The 13,354-nt window shown below is 40.4% G+C and overlaps 2 protein-coding genes across 5 annotated transcripts in view; one reads left to right on the top strand and one right to left on the bottom strand.

Annotated features, from left to right (window-relative positions):
* The window catches only part of LOC146650009 (protein PHTF2), a 60,812-nt gene extending 52,814 nt beyond the window's left edge, over positions 1-7,998 (bottom strand). For all 3 annotated transcript variants that reach the window (XM_085385711.1, XM_085385712.1, XM_085385710.1), the window contains exon 1: positions 7,819-7,998. The gene's annotated coding sequence lies outside the window, so the exon portion shown is untranslated. The remainder of the gene's footprint in view (positions 1-7,818) is intronic.
* Positions 7,999-8,367: 369 nt separating this feature from the next.
* LOC146650010 (transmembrane protein 60-like) lies at positions 8,368-11,158 on the top strand. 2 transcript variants are annotated; one of them, XM_085387562.1, is made up of 3 exons: positions 8,368-8,535; positions 8,842-8,963; positions 9,072-11,158. In XM_085387562.1, exons 2-3 carry the CDS (start codon positions 8,880-8,882, stop codon positions 9,387-9,389), a joined length of 402 nt encoding a protein of 133 aa, XP_085243688.1. In that variant the 5' UTR covers positions 8,368-8,535; positions 8,842-8,879; the 3' UTR covers positions 9,390-11,158. The 2 variants fall into 2 exon arrangements, with proteins under 2 accessions (XP_085243688.1, XP_085243689.1); XM_085387563.1 differs by having other exon boundaries at positions 8,523-8,535; positions 9,047-11,158.
* Positions 11,159-13,354: the final 2,196 nt, after the last annotated feature.

The raw sequence follows: 13,354 nt of genomic DNA on the forward strand, positions 1-13,354 counted from the left end.
TGATGTAGGGACTTTAACTCACTGTTTTTGGTCCTGTTATAAGCTTCAAGAATACTGGGCTGACATTACAGGTGAACTGGGGAAAATCTTCCACGTTGATATAGAGATGGACCCTTTGTCCCTGATTCTAGGTCTTCCAAGTGACCGCCTAAAAGCGGCGGCCAACAAAAGATTGTATAACACTCTAACATTTGCAGCCAGGAAAAATATCCTCTTACAATGGATCAACGATAGGACTCCCACTGTCTGTGGCTGGCGCAAAATAGTTTTTGAACTGATTCCTCTGGAATACCTCACACACGTTATACACCACAGTGTGGGTCAGTTCTATGGGATGTGGCACCCCTTTTTGGACTATATTGGACCGGACCTTTCCGCTATCTTATTCAAAGGACTACTACACACGTGATCACCACCCGGGCGCTGTAAGACTGACTCACCACCTCTTGTATGTTATATTTTGTATTTTGTATCTTGTATTATGCCTTATTTAAGAGCTGTTGTGTACGTTTTGTGTTTGTACTGTTTTGTTGTTCTGTGTCTACTGTCGAGACACTGTCGTGTTAAAGGAAAATCTGCAATAAAAACAATGATGAAAAAAAAAAAAAGTCAAGAGAAGGATTGGAATAATCACAATCATCCTCACAATTCTTCCTTCATCATCGACATGCTGTCGTTATTGCCATCAATTTACCCTCAACAATAACCTTCCAGGTAATAACAGGGCAGGCAGTCCCAGCATGTCCTGAAGTAATTCCTAAAACGCCACACTTTCCCCCTAGAATCAGAGTTTTACGACTCAGAAAATTATGAGAAAATTGCATTTACATTTAAACCAATCAGACTCAGATAAAAATAAACAAACAAACAAACTCAGGTAATTTGTGCTAGTAAATGATCAGATATGATTAGCATTATTACATTATTGTAATGTCATACTGAAGTGATGGACAACAGTAAAAACCCTTCGCAATTACCCAAGTTAAAGAATGACTTGTAACCTCAGGGAGTCATGAAATGATCTCCTTATCGCATTAAGAGAGATAAGACAGGATGCTTATTTAAAAAAAAAAAGTTTGCAACACAGCTGAGACCTTATGACTTTAGATATGAGGCTTTGTGGTAAGTTTCACTTATAGTCCAGTATTTTGTTTCACAGTGATGAAGATGTATCCCAAATGGGGGAAGAAGAAACACGAAACAATCACGCTGGTTGGTTACAGTAGCTTAGATGTGTAAAAGAGGGGAACCTGCCCTTTGCTGCCAAAAAGCCAATCTAAGATCTCAATCACTTTGAATTGCAAAACCTTGCAAGAGGCGTCCGGATGCTCCTGTCAGTTTGGCTGCACTTCCTGTTCACAATAATATTCTTATCAGCTCGTGATGTGTGACCAGTTTGCAGAACTTTCATACAGAGAGCTCTTTTCTGAGAAAAATTATTAAAAGCACCTGTGTGTGTACATCAGCTGGCACCAGTAGGATAATGCTGTATCAATCCAAGCAGAACTACAGCGTTTAGCACGGATCCTCATCGGGTCCAGAGTCAAAATGCTCCCACTGGTAAAACCTGATGTACTGAAATGCCTACCAGCTCTCAGGACATAACCTCTTGATCCACCACTAAATATTAAACATTTGATTTTATTTCTTTTATGTAGGTGGATTTTCTTCCATTTAACATGTGCTCATTAGAGACCTCCAGCTGTCAAGAGGAGACTATATTGAGCTTTAATTACACACAGTTCTCATAAACTTTATAGAGTCTTTGACAAGTGGCATTTATAACCAGAGCATTAATGAGATCTAGCTCACAATTCACAAGCTACTGCCTGTAAAAACAGCAAATGTAACCTTGACCTTGAGTACAACTTGGGTAAAGATCCGTTTGATAAGGTCACTGGTCCTTCACTCAATTGAGGACAAGTCCTCAGACCCCATTAAGTCTTGGGGGAGATGGTTTTGCAGTGATTTGAGTTTGTGCCACACAGCAAGGAGCTGCTGGGCTCAAACACCTTTTCTGAGGAGTCTGGCTGCTCTGTTTGGCTTTCCTGTCCAACTACTGCTTAAACAGGTGAGTCTAAACTGGTTGACGGTCTATTAGCAGTCTGATGGACTGTTGACCTGTCCATGATGTAACCCACCTTTCACCCTATATCTAAAACTGCCCATTTTTCTTCTTTAATGTTGCTGTGCATTTTGACTGCTGATTTAGTATATCACAAAAAAAGTTATCTTTTTACCCAGACTATTTTGTCCTCATAATCACTGAAAGCTATAATCGCCACTGAGATTAAGCTCAGAATAAATGGCCCAGTCCTAGTGGATTCGGGACGTTTATAGAACAAGAATTTCCAGAGGCATTACTAAATGTTTCCTTGTTCTTATTTTGTATTAAAGCAGCATTCAGACTTAACAGGATGCGTGCATTTCTGTGACTTCCTGTGTAAACTGTTGGAGTCCCAACTGCAGCTTCTGGTCACTGCCACCTTGTTACTGACTGCTCTTTTAGCTGCAGTACAGCTAAGGTGATAACAAAGAAATGGTTAAGTGATTATGAGGTCAACTGACCTTTCTGCTCACAATCACCACTGCAGTGACTTTATTTCTACGCATGATATCACTTCCATGCAGGCCAAGCTGCAGCCGTAGCATAAAATAATATAGCAGATGAGTGTGTGATATAACCATGTTGCAGCTGATGATATAACAAGCTCTGCAGGCAGATTCACGCTCCACAAAACAAAATGCAATCCATCGTCTCAGAGCTCCTCAAAGAGACAAATAAATGAAGGGGGAATGCAACAAGGAGACAACTAAGGCGACTAGGTGAGGATGAGATTGAGATGCAGAGAATGCACTCTCACGTGTGCAAAAGTAGAAACTATTTACAGAAACACTGCTTTTATTTTAAATTACTTTAATTACTAAAGCTAGAAATAACAGCCCAGAGAACATATGCAAGAAGTGGGATCTCTCTCTAGCCAGCCTTGGGCATGCCTTCATCCACACTTTGTCAGGTGAAGACAAATGACAATTAAGGCCTTGCAGGACCAAGAGACTCTTGCAATGTCCAAAGGGTGTAAAAATATACAGAAGGCCACTCAACGAGGGAGTCACTCTCTACAAGTCACATTTGTGTGTGCACACAACGATGCGGTGCAGATACATGGTCTGACTTGTAGTAGTGGACCAGCAGATGATTAATCAGTGTTTTAAAGGCACACGAGCTGCCGAGTCCTACCCTGTTTGTGTGTCTGGGCATTAACAGGAATCCCATGTGTGTGCAACACCACAGTGAATATGCAACATAATACAAAAGTGAGCTATTTTCTGTCAGGAAGAAAACAAACAAACTGCACTTCTGAACCACAGCTTCCTGCAGCGAGGCAGGAAAACGAGCACTGATCTGCCTTGCTCAAAGGCACTTCATAATGGATTTAAGTGAGATCTCTGATATCATTCCCAGTTTTTTTCTTGTTAAACAGGTAGTTCCTAGTAGCTCCTTTTGGGGAAAACCCATTCCTGTTGATGATCATATGACTAACACAACCCTACTGAGTCTAAGAAAACTATATTTCTCTACCCCGAATATGAGGCCCTACAGTATAAGCTGTACATGGGGTTCACAGCAAGCGAGATTAAAGGTTTGCTTAGCTGTTGCACAAGTCACATACTTGCAGTTTGATTAAAAAAATAAAAAAATAAATAAAAATGTTCCACTCCTGGCTGAATTGCAAACACAGTCAGGTATAACTGCTCCAACAGCGGAAAAAACTCAGCAGCTGATCATTTTTACTGCTGTTGTCACCGTGTTTGTAAGGATAATCAGGATAATCTGATCTGCTTCTTCAGCGTGTATGGCTTAATAGGAAAAAGTGATTTTTAGGCTTAAAAGCAACTCAACCGGTGCGACACAGCGGACTAATTTAGAGGTCGAATTATGACTGCAGATAGAAATCTGGGTGAGCGATGACTTTGTTGGTCAGACTTTGGAGCAGACAGACAGGCTCAACGATAAACTTGTTGGATAATCAGTAGGCCTGCCAAACTGAGAGCCTGACCCCCTGCAGAAGCCTGCAGCAGTTTCACTTCTCTGACACAGTCACTAACAGGTTTTAAAGCAGAGTAAAATAGAGTAGAAGAGACAGATAAAGATTTGAATAATGTAGATGAGCACGAGGCGAACTGCTGTTACTGGCCTATCACATATATTGGCACATCTGTTAGTCGAGATACACAGATATGAAGGACATGCACGGACATTTGTATTGTTTTTTGTTTTTTTTTTTTTGTTTTTTTTTTAAATAGAGTGGCTGTAGCCCTCAGCAATATCTGCAGCACATGCAGCAGAGTACATCACAGCTTAGCAGACTATGGGCACCCTGATGGCTTCCGATTACCTGTATGCCTGCAAGCAGTTGGCTGGTTAAAAGAAATGCAATGTTTATGGACAGCCACAAAAAACAGACAAAATTATAGCTGCTTAGATGCATGTTTTAATTGATTTAAAAGACTGTGTAGGAGGGCACTAATATTTTTTGTGCCATTTTATGTCCTATACGCTACCTTTCACTGTATTTGCTGCTTTTTTAAATATTGTGTTTGTATAGCTTGAACCAGATTTGATATAAATGGGTCTTCGTAGTTAAATAAAGTGAAAAAGCATTTGCCTCCCTCTAGACTTCTTCCTGTTTTTGCTTGATACGTGTGCATGTTTCAGCTCAAATACATTTTACATATCAGGCAAAGATAAACCTAGTAAAGAAAAATCTGATTTTAAATCATTTGTTATGCGTTTCACGTTACTGTGGAGGAATTTTGGCTCATTCTTCTTTGCAGAGTTGTTTTAAATCAACCACACTGGAGAGTTTTCCCAAGTATGAACAGCCTGTTTAAGGTCAAAGCATCTCAATCAGATTCAAGTCTATTTGGAGGTGGACTTGGTGTGTTTTGGAAAATTTGCATAACCAAAGCGAGCTTGAGTTTCAGGACACAAACTGATGGCCGGACATTCTCCTTCAGGATTTTCCAGTATAGAGCAGAATCCATAATTACATCAATCACGGGACGCTGTCCAGGTCCTGAAGAAGCAAAGCAGCCCCAGACCATCACAGTACCATGTTTGAATGTTGATCATGTTTACACAGGAAGTCACAGAAACACACATCATGACGTTCATTTTGTGAAATGCTGTGTTAGTTTTATGCTGGATGTAACAGGACTCAGACATTTTAAAGCGTTCAGCTGGTGTTCAACTGGTGCACTCTTGGAGTATTTTTTTTATTTTTTTTTTTAAAATAGGCTGGCCACTCCTGGGAAGGGTCAACACCATTTCAGGTTCTCTCCATTTTTGGATAATGGTTCTCACTGTCCTTCGCTGAAGTCTCAAATCCTTAGAAATAACCTTTTCCAGACTGAAGATGTCAACAACTTTGCTTCGCATCAGTTCTTCAGTTTCACTTTAGATTGTGAGACGAAGAGTTTCTTTTTGAGATCTTTTAGCCTTCTTCATGTTGTCAGACAGGTTCTAGAGAAGCGATTTCACGAGTCAACAGACCTGGCAGTAGGGCTGGGCCATATTATACCGTTCACGGTAATACCGGTATAATGTTAGGCAACGATAGGAAAATGAAATATCGCGATAGAATGGGAGTAAAACGCGCATGCGCAGTGCCTTTGTTTTCATACGCACATGGCCGATTGTTGAGTGAAACAGATGAACCAGAATTGGTTTGTAAAAATGGTGCAACTTCCGTGATGTGGAACTGGTTTGGTTGTTGTCCGTCAGATACACGACAAAGCACATTTTTTTGCAGAACATGCAAGCGGCCGTCGGACTAAGATGCTCTTATATGTGGGAGTAATCTGGGTCCTAAACTCCGTATGTTTCAGGTCAAACAACACTGCAGCATCACTGAGAGTTAAAAACTGTCTAAATTCTTTCATCTTTAATAAAACGATCAACATTGCTGCTTTACCAGGTGTAACTATAAAGTTTAACTTCCAGGCATCCATGAAAACAAGTTATTACATTTAACGGAGTTAGAAGTTAGCAGGAAGCTAGCGGAAGTTAGCTCGCTAGTTTCGCTAGTTACCTAAACATGATATAGCATGTTCTGACTGAGAGATTTCTGAAAAAATTCAAACGTACAGCTCTGCTATCACTTCCAACACAAATGAAGACAGGAAACTAAACAGCAGTGACGTTTGTAGGGTTACTGAAGTTGGGCTAGCTGCTATATAATGATGTGCTACGTGATCGCTAGCGACACAGCTATGTTAGCATAACATAAACAGTGAAGCTGGAGGACGAACACTAACACTTTTCCACTTATAAAAGTTAACGTGAAGGTTCCTCATGGTTAGAGACAAATGCAATCGCATGGCAGGATGCTGTACACGGACCAAACTTCAGTCAGGAGAACAACTGAGATAATCCATCCACAATACGAGGTTAGTCATTAATATACTGCAACAACATGGGAATAGAGCAGCTGCCAGAGAATTCAACATTAATGAATCAATGGTACAGAAGTGGAGGAAGCAAGAAGAATGAGTTTAATAAAGTTTGATTTATCTGACTGCTTTGTTTCGCTTAATGTGCCTTATAATCCCGTGCACCTTATGGTCCGAAAAATGCGTACTGCACACTGCAGTTTAATGTTGCAAAGCACCTCTTTTTAACTTCAGTGGATATTATACATGGTTATGCTCAGGATATGTCAGCCTATTTCTACTGGAAATGTCTTTTGGTTAAACTTTCAGCAAGGAATTTGCATTTGCACTGTTACATTTTTATAAAGCTTTAATGTACATAAAAACCAGCTTCTTGTTTAAGTGAAAATAAATGGAAGGTTGTCTTTTTGCGCTAGTAATGTTGTGGAGTTGTATTTTGTCTCGCATCAATTATATCGTCAGTTATATCGTTATCGCAAATTTTCAAATATATATCGTGATAAATATTTTTGGCCATATCGCCCTGCTCTACCTGGCAGTAATTAGGCCTGGGTGTGGCTAGTTAAATTGAACTCAGCTGGCCAAAAAAAAAGTGGTTAATCACATGGGGGCAATTATTTTTTTACGTAACTTCAGGTAGATTTGGATAGCTTTTTCTCTTAATAAATGATATCATGACTTAAAAACTGTATTTTGTTTCACTCAGCTTATCACTGTCTAATATAAAAATTTGTTGACCTGAAACATGCAAGTGTGACAAATGTGCAAATAAATTAAAAAAAAAAAAAGCAGGCAAATACTTTCACACAGCAGTTTAGCTTGAATAGTAAATCAGTCAGAGCCTAACAAAATGCCATGCAATAAACGGTATTACTATAAAGGTGATAGTTAAGAGCAACCCTACTTGCCTATTTTATTTTTTATACAAGTTTGATTGCTTTCTCAGTTGATTTTTTATCTTTTTACTTGCTATAGAAATACTGTTAGAAAAGATTGTACTAAAAATCTTATTCTTAATAACATTGATGTGGAAGATTTAAAAATAGCAAAGAGGTAGAGGAAGTAAAACACAGGCTAAAAATGTCAACGTTTGCATTACTGTGAAGTAAAGCTCGGTCCACTATAAGTGGGGAAACACATGCAGCTAATTTTGATGCTAGCTGGCATGTAGCTGGAAGCAGCCACTGTGCTTTCGGGCAGTCTTCGTGGTTATCTTGGTTCATATACAGACAGTCCTCCTCCCTTCTGCCAGGCTATATGTTAGCTGAGCCACCGGCAGGCATAACAGCCCACACAGCTGTCTTTAACCCCGAAACCCTGATTACTGCCGTCTAAACGCGCCGTGCAGTCGCTCAGTCTTACCTCTTTGACTGCGAAGGCGGCTCCAAGTCCACAGACAGAGCTCAGGCGCGCTTTCTAAGCGTAGTTTATAATGAACTTGAGCTAGCCAGCCTTGTCCATTGTCTGGAGGAGATGCTGAGTATCTGCTCGCCAGTGTTTCAAGCATTAGCCTTTCCCTTTCTGTCTCTCACTGTAAAAATACTACTTCGGCCCCCTTACCGTAAACCGCCGCATAAAGGCGCAGTTATATTTTCAGCAAATAATCGCCATCGATGGTTGGCAAATAGGAAAGAAGACTAGGGTCACACATGAATACAATAAGTATTTCGAAAGTCAAAAAACGAGAAAATACAGGGTTAAAATTTTAAATACCATCACGACGAATAGGATATAATCAGAAACGCCGGGGGGGGGGAATAAAAAGAACTTTACTTACCTCTAGTGGACGTGAAAACTCACTACAGGAAAACCCAACAACTGCTTTGCGCATTCGTGAACACTTTACGGTTACAACGCAGCGTGACGGACATTAAAACAAACGTGAGGAGCACCAATCGGCTCCCAGGAGAGGCGGGACCCGTATGGATAACAGACCTAAAAAAATCTCCCAGTCTATTTTTATTAACGGACACGTTTGCTGATAATTACATGACTGGCTATAAGAAACGATATGAGAATGTGAATGCGTAGGACACATTGGAAGGAAGATGCTGTCTGCCGAGCTGGAAACACACTAAAGTAAGTCACAGCCAGCGATTAGCACAATGCTATTAGGCTGTAACAGCTAGCTCTAATTGCAGTGTTTTTAATCTGACAATGAATACAATTATGGCATTAAATTATTATTTCAAAGCGGCCATCAGCGAAATGTTGTTTGATGCTGCAACGGAGAGCATAGCTGACACCAAATAATCCAGTTAGTTCTGATTCCTGCCTTGCTGTCAGTTTTTAAATCCACGTTTTATGCTACAAAAGCATGCATTTATCATTATTTAACATATTTTCTGATTATAACACGTGCACATGTGGTCTGTCTGTGTGCAGCTTCTGTCTGTCTCCTCCTCTGGTCTCCACTGAGTGAGATGTCTCTGGCTCAGAGGGTTTTGTTGACCTGGGTCTTCACCCTGGTTTTCCTCATTATGCTGGTGCTCAAATTGGATGGAAAGGTAACAGTTTTCATAGCTTCATCAGCAATCTCCACCCAGTCTCCATCCAGTGACACATTCCTCCCAACAACCTCAACTATTAGCATCTTCTCCCTTTCCTCTCTACAGGTGCAGTGGAACTGGTTCCTCATCTTTCTCCCTGTCTGGGTTTTTGATGGCATCCTCATCCTCATGCTCGCCATCAAGATGGCAGGCCGCTGCAAGCCGGGATACGACCCGCGCAACGGCTCTCCAGACCTGCGCCTGCGTAGCTGGTACCTGACAGCCATGCTGCTGAAGCTCGGCTTCTGCCTGACGCTGTGCGCCAAGCTGGAAAGGCTGGCCGACGTGAAGCTGACGTTTGTGTGCATACCACTGTGGACCATGTTAATGGGGGCGCTGGTGGAACTGGGGTTGAATATCTTTCCTGAAAGGAGAGAGGCTTAGTAGCCGCCTAAGATCTCAGCGTGATTTGCATCACCCTCGACAAACCTGTGTAAAAACACGAAGGCAGACATTGGGAGGAGATTTGTGTTTATCTGGTCTCGGCTTTGTGAAATAGGAGCTTAGCCTGATTATGTTTCCAGAGAAGAATCAAATCTCCACATCAGCTATCAGTATTACTGTTAAGAACAAGAGACTTTGTGTAGGCAGATCACACAGTTGGAAGTGCACAGATTTCGTCATAACTTACTCGGAAAATGTGGCCTGACCTTCATCACACTCACAACTGCAGAGAAACACAATCTGGCTAAACTAATGAAGCACAAACTGGATTTTGCATGATGTTATAAAAGATGAAATAACTCCCATGCCCAGGCTGGAGAATGGACGTGAATCTGAAAAAGCACCTCAATGAGATCAGAGAGCAAACAAAGCCTGGTTCTTTATAAAAATCTGCCTTTTTAAAGAAAACCTGGAAGGGGTGAACCACGCTTTCGTTTCGGTGACTTTCCCAGGAACTTAGAAGCATTTGCAGGTTCACAAAACTGGAAAAATGTTTTTCGAGTCACACTAAGAAGAACTCTCAGAGGATATTCAGGAAAGCTGCCACCTTGCCAGGGAGGTGAAAAAGAAACCAAGGGTAATGACAAAAACACCTCCAAACAGCTGAATAAAGTTTACCATAAGAAAAACACTTAAGAATGATGTTATTGGAAGAACTTGAGGAAGAAAAGCACACTACAATACATGCCATATTTGGAAAAGACTATATCTGAGCACTCAGTCTTTTGGACAACAGTAAATAAAAGCTCACCCCAACAGCGAAGCACGGTGGAGGTACCATCATGGTTTGGAGCTGCTTTGCTACCTCACAGCCTGGACACCTGTCAGAATTTATCACCTTAACCCGAGTGGACATTGTTGGTGCTAAAGGAAGTGCAATGGGCCTGGACTGTGAGCGATCACGCTGTGTTTTTTATACAAATATATACATGCTAGTTTAGTCATATTATAATCTTAAACCTTTCTTGCAGCTGTGGGTGTTCAGGCCTCATCAGTGTTCATCAGTAGAGCTGGGACTCTACTGAGCTGCTACTAAGTCATGTAAACATGGCAAAAATAGCTGAAAGAGGGCCATATGGGAACAGCTGTATCTGTAAAACTACTGTGAAGCCAACACTGGAAGCAAAAAGCCCAAAACATCCTCTGATGCTTTGTGTTTTTATGGATTGAAAATGTCCAGTATTGTTTTCTAAAGTTTCTTTTTGCTGAATGTAAATGACGGCAGCTGCACAGGCAGGAACTGAATCTACTTCCTGTGTAACTATCACGCTCGCTACAAACTACGGTGTAAATTTTTGACTTGTTTTCCAGGTTTATTTTTTAAAACCTTTAAAAGACAGCAGCGAGCTTAGCTGCAAACACAGAAGTGGGGGATTTAAGAAGCATCTGATGTGCCATTTTCCACAGGCTGCCCTCTCTGCCTTATACAAGTTCTCTTTTGTACTTTCATCATCATGTGTTCTCTTTAACTCAGTCTCTGCACTCAAGTCCAAAACTCTGATCACAAATAAACCTTTGTGTGGTTAAAAAAAAATTACAGTTTTAGCCACGAGAGCACCGAGCTGATTCCAGTTTCATAGTTTCATAGTCGGTTGACTCTGTGCATGGGTGAAAATGTATTTAGCGCCATCGGTTGTTTCCTTGTGTTATTTTGCATTGAAATTTCGAAATTGCATGCATGTGTTATAATAATAAACTAGTGATTTACACTACACTGTGTGTCTCAAAACGATGCTTAAAAAGTGGTTCCAAATTGAAGGTTGGCATCAGTTAGAGCTTGTTGAAAACAAAGTATTGTGGTTGGGAAAATCCCTCTGGGACGTAACCTGAAATGAACCGTGAGGCAGCCAATCAGCTAACAGCAGGGTGTGCGTGCACGCTCTTACACATTAGCTCCTCTGAAACGCGCGCACGAGTTTATCTGGCGTTACGTAACACTCTAATTTAATGGTTTATGACAGGATTTTAAAGTTTAGATGTATTTGTATTGTGAAAAAAAACTAACTATGAGAAACTATCCAAAAACACCTTTAAAGAAGATGGAAAAGGCAAGTATCTCATTTTATTTTATGCGACTAAATGTTATAGCACCTTTTTTTTTGCTTCACTTAATGAGCAGCTATGTTTGCAGGTTAATTTAGCTCTTGAATGCTTTATCTTCACAGCAGTTAAGCTCTGATTAAATAAAAGGTTATCTAAGAAACAAATGTATCCTAATGTATTTTGTTTGACATTAATCAGCACACAACTTCTCATCTTTATCTTGTAGGAGGGGAGCGCACATCAAAGCACTTGCTGCTGCGTGAGAAAGAACATTTTCACATGGCTCTCTGAAGTTCTCTGAAAAACTAAATACGCCCAGTAATAACTTGAAGTCATCATTTCCTGTATGACTTTATCAGTGTCTCACATCATTGTGGAGGAATTTCGGTCCAGTCTTCTTCAATCTCGCTGCAGTATTTTAGTTCGGTTGAGTTCTGGACTTTGACTTGCTCCGGTCCTGTGGATGCAAAAGGAGCTCAAATCAACATCCCTCCATCGCCGTGCTTCACAGTCGGGAAGAGGTGTGTGTTTTTCACCGAACATCTCCATTTTGTTCTCGTCTGTCCATGAACATTGTTACAGACGTCTTTTGGACTGTCCAGATGTCCAAAGAGACTCCAAATAAGCCATATGTGTTCAGCCCTTTTCTAGTTGCACTGTCATTCATTTAAATATTTCACATCCTAACAGTCCTGTTGTGTGTCTGTTTTATAGAGGTGCTCACACTTGCTGATGATCAGTTAATCAAGAGCATTTAATTAGCAGCACCTGCCTGCTAACTACCCCTTAATTCCAGTGGAAGATGTAAGCATGTACTTTGAGTTTCACACACTGCTTCTGCATTTTGGCTCAGTTTATGTTAAGTAATAATTGTACCTGTTTGTAAAACTAGCTCCAGTTTACTTTTTAATGAGTAGCTCATGTAGGACAGGCAGCATTATAAGGAGCAGGTTTTTACCTGTTCTAAGACATTTTCTGCAGGTTCTTACTGTTAATAAATTAACTTATTGCATTGGTTTTGGTTTGTACAGTTTCCCAACGTGCAAAAACGTTTCTCTTACTGGAGTAATTAGAGTAGCATTTAGTTAAATATGGGGAAGCAATAGTGCATCTTTATTAGCAATCTTGTGGTGTAATATGTAACAATATCACTCTTTAATGCCATTTGGCAGTTTTTGCTTTACTAGTTTTGTTGTTTTCACTTGTATTTGTGTATTATATTCAGCATTCTACATGCAGTTCTATTGAATTAAATCTATTTCTTGACTTATTGAGCTCCTTTAATGTATTTTTCCTATTGAATTAACTCATTTTAGTATCATTTGTGTTTTAACTGTTCCACTTTATTCTAATAAACCATTTATTTAGTTTATGTTTAATATTTTGGCTGTTACAACACAGGAAATTCCCAACTTTTGCAATAAATATAGTACATCTTATCCTATCTGCAGAGTACATAAGGATTATTTCACATTTCATGCTACATAAAAAAGCAATGAACAGAATAAAATTAATAGCACCCGCAGTAATTTACTAAATGAAAGAATACCATGTGCTCACTGACTGAGTGCATTCACAGTTGAGTGAGTTGGTTTATCATGAATGATCCAAAACTAATTTCACTGTCTCTGCAACAACTTCCTGCCTCGATCCTGCACTTTAAAGGTCAGCTGAGCTCCTCTGGCAGGAAAGGATGAAGAGAGGAGGGAGGAAAGGCTCTTCTTAGCTGGATTTGACCCGACACACAGCAGCCTTGAATCACAGAGCTACTGCATTGTGTATGTGTCGTCTACTCAAATCTGGACCGTTAAAAACTGCTGAGCTCACTGCCGTAGACTGCAGTGAGGGGGCGGCTTGCATAA

This window comes from Rhamphochromis longiceps, linkage group LG17 (genome assembly GCF_057381845.1).
Source record: "Rhamphochromis longiceps isolate RC_006_pf linkage group LG17, R_longiceps_female_GT1.1, whole genome shotgun sequence".
In the NCBI taxonomy this organism is placed as follows: Eukaryota; Metazoa; Chordata; class Actinopteri; order Cichliformes; family Cichlidae; genus Rhamphochromis; species Rhamphochromis longiceps.

Excerpts from the sequence above, each read along its gene's own strand:
- LOC146650010 (XM_085387562.1), top strand. The coding sequence starts at position 8,880 with ATGTCTCTGGCTCAGAGGGTTTTGTTGACCTGGGTCTTCACCCTGGTT. Across the intron at positions 8,964-9,071 it reads TGCTCAAATTGGATGGAAAG|GTGCAGTGGAACTGGTTCCT; the intron begins GTAACAGTTTTC and ends TCCTCTCTACAG.